The 12319-nt window shown below is 38.6% G+C and overlaps 2 protein-coding genes across 2 annotated transcripts; one reads left to right on the top strand and one right to left on the bottom strand.

Annotated features, from left to right (window-relative positions):
• Positions 1-97: 97 nt before the first annotated feature.
• On the bottom strand, positions 98-2318 carry prok1 (prokineticin 1; the record flags this gene model as incomplete). The annotated part of the gene is made up of 3 exons (XM_084069217.1): positions 2241-2318; positions 1368-1493; positions 98-217 (listed from the first exon to the last, which is right to left on the bottom strand). The coding sequence occupies exons 1-3, from the start codon at positions 2313-2315 to the stop codon at positions 98-100; spliced, it is 321 nt and encodes a 106-aa protein (XP_083925343.1). The 5' UTR covers positions 2316-2318.
• A 5514-nt stretch (positions 2319-7832) lies between these two features.
• On the top strand, positions 7833-12254 carry lamtor5 (late endosomal/lysosomal adaptor, MAPK and MTOR activator 5). Its single transcript, XM_084069374.1, has 4 exons — positions 7833-7966; positions 8058-8119; positions 8444-8561; positions 11809-12254. The coding sequence occupies exons 1-4, from the start codon at positions 7932-7934 to the stop codon at positions 11864-11866; spliced, it is 273 nt and encodes a 90-aa protein (XP_083925500.1). The 5' UTR covers positions 7833-7931; the 3' UTR covers positions 11867-12254.
• The last annotated feature ends 65 nt before the right edge of the window (positions 12255-12319 follow it).

The following is a 12319-nucleotide window of genomic DNA, read 5'->3' as shown; positions in this document are numbered from 1 at the left end:
CAGTCAGTAAAGATGCGATACATGTTTGTGCTCCCTCATGGGTTATTGTTCAAGACTCTCCTTGTGTGCTCATCTCCATTTGGATTTTGGGAGTCCATCAAAAGTCCATATATTTGAAGTCGTCAGAACACCTATATTTGTTATCAGCATATCTGTTGCACGCCAAGTGGGGAAGACAAGGGCAAGTATGATGCTGCCTTTTTCCTGGATAGGGAATCTGGAATACAAAATGTGTGTAATGTGAGTTGTCCAGAGCAACAATAATACCAAGAAGAAGAAGAAGAAGACAATAAAGAAGAGCCTTTATTTCTATGGGAAGTGTTTCACACAGGTGACCACTGACAACGCAGAGAGACAAATGAGGGAAAATAAATGACTTACACGGTTACAGTACAGATTGCACATCTACTAAGTTCCCTGACCAGACCTTGCACCCAAAATGTAGTATATTACAAATATATTACCAATGATGTTCAATTAAAAGGGATGTTATGCTACTTTTACTGTGCCAAGTAAACACCCTCAAATAAAGCACAAAGGGACTAGGCATAATAAAATGGAAGAGGCTATAGGCTAAATTGAATAGAGAAACATTTTACAATATAAAATGCTATTTCAGCAGCCTAACATTCAATGTTATGATGAAACATAAACAATTCAGAGTCATCTGTGCAGAGCATATATTCAAAAAAAGAAAGAAAGAAAGAATAAAAGTCTAAATAGCGAATACATCATTAGTTAGTGTTCATAAAAATGTAATCTAATTTAATTGTTAGAAGCTTAAAAAACCCATAATGTTTCTGAAAGCAATGCGTTACTTGACACAGTACTTGACAAATTGGGTAATATTACCCAAATTGGATAATATTACCCAATTTGTAAATGTAATGTGTTACAAATTACTTTGTGACTCATAAAAGTAATAGGCCCACTATGTAATGTGTTATTATTAATGTACCATATCCCCAAACCCCAATTCCTGGAACCTCATTACACACAAGCTAGTGTACCCGCCATCAAGTCATCAGCAAGTGGAGCTGCTAGTCTGTCATCTTCTTTAAAGATTAGTGCAGAGATGGACATTGTGTTAACAGGCCTAATCACAGACATCTGAAGACGATCAGAGTGATATACGGTTTGGATTGCGTGAGTCGATCAATAGCCTCTGCAGTTATCAGCAGGTTTTCTGAAGTGCCTGCCAAGCTGCAAGCACTTGATATAATCAGTTAATTTCTCATTTTTGAAAGCTGGTGTGCTCGTGGAAGTGAGGACAGACAGACAGACAGACAGACAGACAGACAGACAGACAGAGTCTGTGACATTAAGGCAGTGAGACAGGATTGACATATTAATATATTTCTCCTTACCTTGTAGCTGAAGGGGTGACATTCATCTCCTTCCGCACCTCTTGGAGTGCACATCCTCAAACCCCTCAACCATAGACTCACAGCACAGCACATCCCGAAGCTACACTGAGCATCTCTGTCACAGGCCTGGATGTCAGACAGACAGACAGACAGAGGAGAGGGTGAGAAGAAAATACATCTATAGACAAATGACTGAGACAGACAGAGAGAAAGGGGCAGAGAGAGACAGAGAGAGACTGGGAGAGCGAGACATAGAAAGAAGGACACATGGGGAGAGGGGGAAAAGACAGTCAATAAAAAAAACACTCTCATTTGAAGCTGAATTAAATCTGTTCTCTTATTTGCCTTCCTATTCATGTTTATAGAGCAATGGCCTTTTTATGTATTGCCTGTCATCTCCCTAATCCCTTTAGAAATGAACTTCAGTCAACGGACTGAAATAATGTCTTCCAATTTGTCCAGTGTATTCAAGTAAATGATCTACCATCAGTCACTTGTAATTAAGTCAGAAAAACAATAGCAATGAAAAATATATTTGCATATATATTGTTTTGACACAAATGGCCCAATAAAAAAACTGAAAAGGGATAATAATTTGAATTCATATATTTAACTTTGACTATAAACACAGAGCCTCCTATTGTGGATTTATGAAGTACTCTACTATATACATAATCAAATCACAAAATGTTAATCCAATATGCATATACAATCAAGATATATACAAACACACATTGTAAACAGCATTGTGCATATAAGTTGACAGCATAACCCACACATTCAAGCAATTCATGAATCACAACTAATTATAAATAACGGGAAAACAAAAACAAACAAACAAACAAGCGAGCCCGCAGAAACTTCCCCCTTTACCCCTGTGATGATGGCTCCTCTGGACCCGCTCAGACACACCAGGACGAGGGACAGCAGTAGCATCCTGGAGCCCATGGCAGCAACAGGAGTATATGACACTCTCCTCAGCACCGCTTGACTGCTTGCTACTACAGTATAGTTACTCTCTCTCCTCAGTCCTCACACCCCGCACGTTATCCACTTCTGGCTTTCCGGTCATGTGAGTTCCCAGGTCTCCTCAGATAGGGGAGCTGAACACTCTTTCTCTCTTTATCCTCTGCCAACAGCCCCCCCCCCCCCCCCCCCCCCACCCACCCCCCCCCACCCTAGACCCTACCCTCCGCCCTACACCTCCCCATCCTTAAATCCGCTCCATGCCCCCTTTCCTTGTCTTTTTTTAGGATCATCATCATCTGAATCAGGGCATGTTGGTGTAGAGCTGTACCATTTATGTGGGCTCCGCCTGTATAGCCTATTATGATGATGACAGTTTACTGGAGAAATGTTGGTGTGATTTGGTGATTTAAGAACATGTTGCTCTAGTAAGTGTGAGATATTTATCCTTGTTTGTATGTTGATTCTGCCAGTGCCTGTGTCTCTAAAGTACGCACAATGTGTGTTTTCCAACTTTTTTATAGAAGCTGACAACCTTAACATGGCCCAAATTGTTAAAAGGATCCCTGGCTAATAAGGCTTAATACATAATAATTGTATATATAACAAAAGATAAAACATTTAAAACACCTTAAACATTAATATTTATTTTAGAAATAGTTCATATTTTACTCAAGGGGGGTAACGGCCATCGCAAGTTGATGATTTCATTTGTATGTGTGTGGTCCAGCCTTATGAAAAACCAACTTAATACTTCCTAAGGTTAATATGGTTTTAAATATGTTTTTATTACATGCATTCCATACTTTCCATAGGGCTGGACCACACATGAACAAATAACATCATCAACTTGCATGGGCATTATCCCCCTTGAGTAAAAGATGAACTATTTCTAAAATAAATAAAATATTGAAGGTGCTTTTAATTTAATATTTTTGTTATAGAGGGCAATTAGTATTAAGGCATATAAGCTTTAAAAGGATCTCTGGCTAATAAGACTTAAGTCTTATTAGCCAGAGAACAAAGTAGGGCATTGCTGAAAAAGAGCATTCATAATAAGGTTAAAAAAAAGAAAAAAATGTGATCCACTACACATGTACTACAGCATACTAAATTATATGAAAGATTGAACATATGGCACCACCTTGTGAGTAAGAGAAACTAGCATGGCGTACAGTACAATGCAAGCTGAGACTCTGGTGCCGATGGATAATTGAAATCTGGTGCTATCTGTCTCTCTTGTCAAGCAGGACAAGGCAAATCACCACTAAAACAATATTAGTGGATTACTGGAACTACAGTCCAACTGATGGATTGGGATTTACATAAGCCATTTAAGGATTGAAAGGCAATATTTCTCATCTGATTGTAGCAGGTTATAATTTTTCCTGGATGCCACGCTACATAAAAGCTGTCATAAACTCTTGTCTGCCCAGGGTCAAAGTGATAAACACTTGCAGATAGAGCACAGCTGCTAGACAAGACAATGAGTAAATAAATGTTAACTTTCTTTTATTACACTAGACCTACTCTGGAACGATGGGAAGACTACAGGGAATCACCGTAGTCTCCTGTAAAGTCTAAAACTGGTGCAGATGCACACACGTCTCTGCTATTTTCATCGTGCAACTCAATCATACGATGAAGTATAAATCGGTCCAAGAGATGGCAACAAGGATGTTTCTTATCGTATACAGTAGGCTATGTTCTGCCTTTAAGCATCCATTACTGTAACAGAAAATATAAGTTTCATTTATTATTATTATTATTATTTTGTTTGGTTACTTCCCCAGCAATCTTGGTTGTTATAGTCTGATTGTTCCTGATTACAATAGTTTCACCTTAATTAGTCAAAGACCTCAAAATATTTGAGGAAACGATAATAGGTCAAACTCCTCTTTGATGTTACTGATGTTACTGCACACACAAAAATAAATTCAGAATATAGGTATCTTTACTTTTCTATGTGTAATATAGTGACAAATAGGCAGCCACGTCTGCCAAAATAGAGGTCCAATTAAATCAGGGTTTAATACATTTGCAGATATAGTGTGTGTTATGCCTTTGGTTTTACAGTGGTTTAAATGATGTCACCTATATAATATTTATTCCCTACAGAGAGAGATGGAGGGAGAAAAATAGAGGGAGAAAACAAAAGACATAGATTCAGATCAGATCAGAGCAGTGGTTCTCAACCAGTGGTCCGGGGACCACCAGTGGTCCTTGAGGGGGTTCCAGGTGGTCCCCAGCTAAATGATGGAGAGTTGGTAACCAAATGGACCCTTATAGATCTTTAACTCTTGAGAGCGTGGTTTCATTTTACACTCTCAAGAATTAAATTATTGTTAAACATTCTGCGTTACTTAATAAAACAATTATTATTTTGATCAACGTTTGCCTGTTGTGTCTCCTATGACACCAACATCAACACAGCATAGAATTGTGGACAGAATCTTATCCAACGATAACAAAATCTCTGAGAGGCTAAATCTCATCAAATAGTGGTCCGTGGCTCAAATGGCGAATAAATAATGGACCTTGATGAAAAAGGTTGAAAACCTCTGAGATGGAGGGAAAGTGGGAGAGCTTGGAAGTGGGGTTAGGTACACACATTACACATTCATGTGTCTGCATGGACATGCAAATAATACTGTACATGGACATGTTTTGGATAATGTGTTGTGTGTGCGTAAGTTGTAGGCTTACAGCAGTGGTTCTCAACCTTTTCTGGATCAGGGCCCACTTGAAAAAATCTAAAGCGTTCATGATGGGTGCTGTTCAGATGGGTGGGCTGCCCATGTTATGATTAATCAATTCCTATTTAGCAGTATCACTAATGTTAATATTATCATTAAAATCTTAGTGTTTTGCCAATCATTTGGGGGGTCCACTTGCAACATCCTCACGGCCCACCAGTGGGCCCCGGTCCACAGGTTGAGAACCACTGGCCCACAGTGTGTGTAGTGAGAGTGACGAGCAGCAGGGTGTCAGTGGAAACACCCACGCTCTGATTTAAGGGGTGTAGAGAGAGAGATGAGTGATCTCTTTAGGACGAGTGAAAAGATAGAGAGAGACAGGTGAAAAGATTTAAGAAGAATTAGAGCGGGGTGACGGAGAGGGTGATGGATTCCCCCGAAACCCCCGGCCACATAATTACATTCCCCCATTTCTGCCCAGTCAGCAAAAGCACTGAAGCCTGCCTGTATGGGAGCAGGCAGACAGCAGAAATCATGCAGGGGAATGAGCACGACAGGTTGCCTTTAGCCATCAGACAGAAGAGAAACGACACACCAAACTACATCATAATGCAGGATGAAACAGCATGGCTATTACCCGCACGCACGCACGCTCACACACACACACACACACACACACACACACACACACACACACACACACACACACACACACACACACACACACACACACACACACACACACACACACACACACACACACACACACACAGTATTCATATTTGTCAGCATATGGTAATATAATTGTGTCCCCTTTAGTTGTTGGGCTATCTTCTGTTTTTACCCATCCAAACTATTGAGCAGTGGGTGCTATAAAATGTTTTACATTTGAGTGTCCTTTGCCCCAAAGACCTGAGTAATGAGTGTCTCATGCACCTAAAACCTTGGCGATCCTTAACAAATGAATGAGAATCCAATTTCCGAATCGAGACTATATATGATGAAAAAAAAGATGACTGAATAATATTTCAGTTTGTGTAATTTCATTTGAGTTATGCAGTCATGAATATTACATTTCCCTTTTCATCCTAGCTCGGGGAAAGAGAGAGTGGAACCATGAGAGGTGGAGTTTCATAATATAAAATTGACCTAGTTTATAAAATGACTACAGTATGTGATGCATAGTGAATGAATGGTGACCAGACCACAGGGACAAAGCAGAGCATAACCATTAACAGTATATTGATCATACATCAAGTGCTGATAGGAAAATATAGTAGCCTATACCCAATGGGCTAGTTACTCTCAATATGATTTCACATTAGGCTATATCAGGGGTCTTCAACAGGGGGTTCGGGACCCCTAGGGGATCCTCAGAATTACTACAGGGGGTCCGCCAAATCTTTGTGTAATATGACTTTTTTTTTACCTTGACCACTTGAACCCTAACATCTCTTTTCTGAGGAGAACTTTAGCCAAAAATAGCAGATCTACAAGCTCACAAATCTATTTTTGGCAAAGAGGTGTTTGGTGTAGAGGGAAAAAAGAGCAGTACCAAGTAAACAAAAAAATAATAATCTGAAACTAAATTTAATACAATATAGAGGGGGTCCCTGCTTCATCTCTCTCTCAGCTAGGGGGTCCTTGGCCTGAAAAGGTTGAAGACCCCTGGGCTATATTATCTTTCTTCAAGCCTATTGTAAGTGATTGGCTTCACTGTGTAATGGGTGAATATAGTGGTGTACATAAAGCTATGCTGATTACAAAAAAATATATTAAAAATGTCCTTACGTCAAAGCTCTACCTGTACTTTTTATAGACCTGAGCAGAAAAGGTGATTCAGCAAAGCAAGATCAGATATTGCATAAGATAATTGAGACACCTGCCGAATCACCTCCATCCATAGCTGTTAGGGCTGTTTTGTGAAAACAGCATTAAGTGTGACCAGTGCATTCATTCAACTGATATCTGTTATCTTCAGAGGTTACCACTCTTGTTATGTGAATTAGCCATATCTTGTCATCTCTTCAACTCTGCCCCTTGTTTACACATCAAGTGAAACAGGCTAATTTGTTTGCTTTGACTATTTGTTGCATTATCATGCATTATTTTTACATCATTCAGGGCAGTAGCTAGTGCTTTAGCGTACACACTGGTGGTGGTGGAAAGTAACTAAGTACATTTACTCAAGTACTGTACTTAAGTACAATTTTGAGGTATTTTTTACTTTCCTTGAGTATTTCCAACCAGTTCAGTACTTTTACTTCTACTCCACTACATCTCAGAGGCAAATATTATACTTTTACTCCACTTAGTCCACTACAATTATTTGAAAACTTTAGTTACTAGTTACTTTGTAGATTTTGATTATTATTACAAAACATACATTACCCACTTCAGCCCTATATACATTTCGGCAATTTGAAAATGCAAAGCATTGTGAGCTTAATTGTAGATCGGCTATTTTCAAAATATTTTTATACTTTTTAAACATTTCAAAACTTGTGAAACGGGACATTCTGAAGTACATTTTGACACAAATACTTTTGTACTTTTACTCAAGTAAATTTTGAATTCTAGACTTTTACTTGAAACAGAGTGTTTCTACATTGCAGTATTAATACTTTTACATTTATTATATATTTTATTTATTTATTATTTATAATTATTTTACATTTATTTTATATTTTTTGTAAAAAATGTGAGTAGCCTACTTTTTCCACCACTGTTTGTCTGTACGCCTGCCGCCTGGCGACTGATGAGTAATGCGCGTTTCATACATTTGGGCCTCACACGTACCCATAGAACACGTGACAATCAGCTGACTCCTTGTGAGGAAGCAGAGAATCATAACAAAATCATTCTAGAAGTTGTATTTTCGACCTGTTTATGAGTGTTAATCATGGAGTCGACCCTCGAACAGCATCTCGATGACACGTAAGTCATTACCTGACTGCGAGTTACGTAACTTTAATGTAATCAACGTAATAATTTACATATAAACTGTATTCTTTTTGTATTCTGGCAGCATGAAAAATCCAGCAATTGTGGGTGTTCTCTGCACGGATCAACAAGGACATAACTTGGGCTGTAAGATATGGCACAGCATTATTAACTTTGTAAAAGCAATAGTATTTGTACATTTGAAGTCTGACATATATCCTATAGTGGTCGATTAAATTATTGCTCAGTGAGTGCGAGTCAAATCTAGCCTAATCTGGAAACCAGTATGGGCTGGCCTGGCAGGACTAAAATCACAACAAAATATGACATAATACATAGTAATGTTTCTCCATAAAGATCTCAGATATGTGTGGAAAGAAAATAAAATTTGCTATGTATCATTGTTTTTCCAGTGCTGTATAGTAATGGTTCTACTTCTACTTGTCTTCTGTGCTCTGAAACTTCTTCCAGGCCGTGGTACTTTGTCTGATGAGCATGGAGGCATAATGTCGGTACTGGCCAGACAAGCAGCGGCTCTCATCAGAGACCCCACAGATACCCCTACTGTTTGCCTAGAATCCGACTTAGGGTGAGGAATTATCAGTGATGGGTTATTGCACAGCAGCCATATTGGAAAGAAATTTGTCCTCTTCCTTACTTCCCTCACAGGTCTTACCTAGCCGCAAGCAACTCTTAGATTCTATTTGTAATATCTGGAATCTAGAGTTGCAATACCAACCCTTGACAGCCCATACATCCAAACAGAAAAGTAATTTCTGTTTGTATTAAACAACGTTAACTTATACTCACCAACATTGCAGCAGTACGGAAAGCTTGAATTATCCTCTTTCTATCTGCAAAGTTTTTGTTTCATAAAGATCCACCGTAGACATGTTATGACTTATGAGCTACTTTCTGTCAAGAAATTCCGTGCAGGCGAACACGTTTTGGAGTTTGGAAGAACTCGTTGGAAATCACTCAAAGGTCCTGCGTACCACCTGTTTCGAAATTGCTCATAATGCATGAGGCAGCAGGACGTTTTGTTATTGAAAACAAGTGCTTCCAAACTCCAACACTTGGACACAAAAATAATCACCTGCGCAGAATTTCTTGACAGAAAGTAGCTCATAACATGTCTATGGTGGATTTTTATGCAACAAAAACTTTGCAGATAGAAAGAGGATAATTCAAGCTTTCCGTACAGCTGCAATGTTGGTGAGTTTAACATTGTTTAATACGATCAGATAGGACTTTTCTGTTTAGATGTATGGGCTGTCAAGGGTTGGTATTGCAACTCCAGATATTAGAAATAGAATCTAAGAGTTGCTTGCGGCTAGGTTTTACCAATTCTACTAATTAAGGCACTGTTTCATTTAGTGTTGCACAGTGGTTCTCATTTAATTTCAAGGACCCCCATAACTGTGAGAGTAGAGGGTCCACTTGGTTCCATTTGTACACTCTCAGAGTTACACATCTGTAAGGGACCCCAATTTTGGACCCCAATTTTAGATCCACTGGTGTAGCAGAGTCTTTCCAGTGAGCCAACATGCACAATATCAGCACAGAGCCTTCCATTAGTATTATTGGTAACACCTATTAAGGAAGAGGTCCAATTTCTTTCCAATGTGGCTGCATAAAACATAAATATATATCACTTAAGCTCCCTTAAGAGAGATATATAAAACAAAAGGTCAAATAGTCTCAAGGACATGAAAACCATTAAGCTTCCACATTATTTATTTTGTTGTCCTTGAACCACGATTGGCAACCAACTGTGTTTCATCAAAGTTGACTTGAGAGTTGAACACTGCTCTTAGATACTTCTTAGTTACAATTTGAACGTTGTATAATGCTGGATTTTGATTTATTACTATTTTGTCTGAAATCAATAATTAATTCCTTCGTTTTTAACCCATTAAGACCTGGAACGCATCTGTGTCACTTTAGATTTCTTTGGCTATTCAAAAATAGCAGATATACAAGCTCATGGCGCGGCACCGAGTGCCGCGCTATGAGCTTGTAGATCTGCTATTTTTGAAAAATCTTGAAAAAAAAATGTTTCAAAAAAACTGTTAGGATTTCGTTTTTTTTAAAGAATCCCCTCAGGTCTTAATGGGTTTTTTTCACGATTTTTCAAAAATAGCAGCTGTTATGGTTGAGGAAGCTATCATCACAACATTTGACGAAAGGCAGGTAGGGCACAACCATAATAATCTGACTCTAAGGCCTGGAGAAGAGACAATAGGGCGGCAGTGGCACCAGATAGTTTTACAAGATAACTGCTGTATTGAGAAGTCCTGGATCTGTATACATAATAAAGGGCCGAAGGGACAGGACACAACCCTGGGGTGAGGTCTTGTTGTTGGAGTGTGTCCATTCTCCAAAACCTGCTGAAATCTATCCATCAGGAAGTCTAAAAGCACTAACTGATCAAGTAGTTTTGTTGTGATATTTCCGTTGAAGTATGGACACAACCAAGGAACACGAAGTATAGATGAACACCTTTTAATTGTTGCAGTCACACATCGCATAGCAGTTTATGTTAGCAGCATGTCGAGAGGATGCATCCCGTCTGGCGAAGTGAGCTGAAGCCTTCGGGCTTCAAGGTATCTTTATACATGAGATGAATGTCGTCACAGTAATCCAAGTACATTCATTATTGTTATTGTTAGAACAGTTTACTCATCTGAGATCTTTGACCTTTCCAAGTCCATGTCATATTGACCGGTCAAGCAGGAACCCCTGCCAGTTCTTGTCTCTAAGTAACCTGTTGACTTTCGGCTGGGATGTACCAATGTCCGAATCTATTTTGTGCTGGGTCACAAGTTATGTACGTCATCAGGCTGTGGTCAGCCTCTTCTCTTGTTACATTAGGAGACCTTTAATGAGTCTTTAAATAGTTCCATGTCTTCTATCTCTCGGTGCTGGCTGTGTTAGTTTACTCACTGCTTTTAACTTGTCCTTTCATCACTCTGTTTCTTACCAGGCTGATCTTATGGTGTGTGTGCCTATTCATGCCTATTGCACCAGACCTTAACAGAGGCCTGTATTAAAAGTTCCTAGAAAGTGTTTACATGTCTATAGATTCATGCATTAGTTCATAATAGTTTAACCACCTAAGCCCCCCTAGTACTGTATATACGATAATAGCAGAAATGGCCGACAACACATCAATGCAAGGCATTGTGAGCTTTTGCAATTCTTTGGGGGATTGAACAATTTTTGGAAAATGTTCCCAAAATAGGGACACCAGGGTTAATGTGGTTAAAATAAAAGTTAAAGGAAGAATATATGGGTTGTACTAAAAAATTAAGCACACACATGTATGAGATTAGAGAAAGTAAGATTGATAGGAAAACCTTTTAGAATGTCATCCAAATTTCCAATATTGAGTAGATATATTGAATTGATTGCTTAATTTGAGCAGTAGCCTGATGCACAGGAAACATCTGTGTGGTGATGCTGCCCCCATGTGGATATGGCAAAGCATGACCTCACGTGTACTGAATGTGTGCACAGTAGCACAGATAATAATTACACATATCATTTAAATGTAATTCAGACATTATACAAATTGGAGAGTCACTTACCTATTACATAAGATTTTTCATTTCATAATAATAAGCTGATAGATTTTTAAATGTGGTATGGTATTTTTATTTATAACTGCCTTTACAGCATTGCAGAGAAGTTCAAGAGAAAAAAAACTTTACTGGTGCAGCATTTCTCATGATCGCAGTTGGGAAAACTAGGAGAAATGATTGGCTTTTTGGGTTTTGTTTATCAGGGATGTTTGACATTATTAACACTCACTTTACTGTTGTTGTTTTTCACAGAAATATCCTTGTGAGGACACATGGAACAATCACAGTGGCTGTTCACAAGATTGCATGATGGCAATATGGCACACTGTCATGAGGGTGTTCATGTACAGTAATTTATATATATAAATAGATCATGTACACAAATGTGCGTGTGTCACACACACACACACACACACACACACACACACACACACACTCGTGGACTGATCCTTGAGATGGTGATTGTCTAGGTCAAACTTTTGGTCGTTCCTTGTAATTTCATAATAAAATGCAGCATAAATGAGTTTGTCAGTGACATAAGTCATGCTAAATGCAGAAATGTTCAGCATGTTGTTATTTTAATATGTATTTTAATGTATCTTACACTGCAGTATTCATGCCTTCCATGTTCATAAATCCAAGGCAGTGTAGGCTACTGTATAACCACCCTTAATAAAATTTAACTTGAGTTTGCTGTCCTTTTCCGTGTTAAGTATTCATTATTTTCTCCTTTGCTCAACATGCCTAGTTAAACTGTAATTTG

This window comes from Gymnoscopelus microlampas (genome assembly GCF_963454915.1).
Source record: "Gymnoscopelus microlampas genome assembly, chromosome: 10".
NCBI lineage: Eukaryota > Metazoa > Chordata > Actinopteri > Myctophiformes > Myctophidae > Gymnoscopelus > Gymnoscopelus microlampas.
This window is presented reverse-complemented; position numbering and strand designations above follow the sequence as displayed.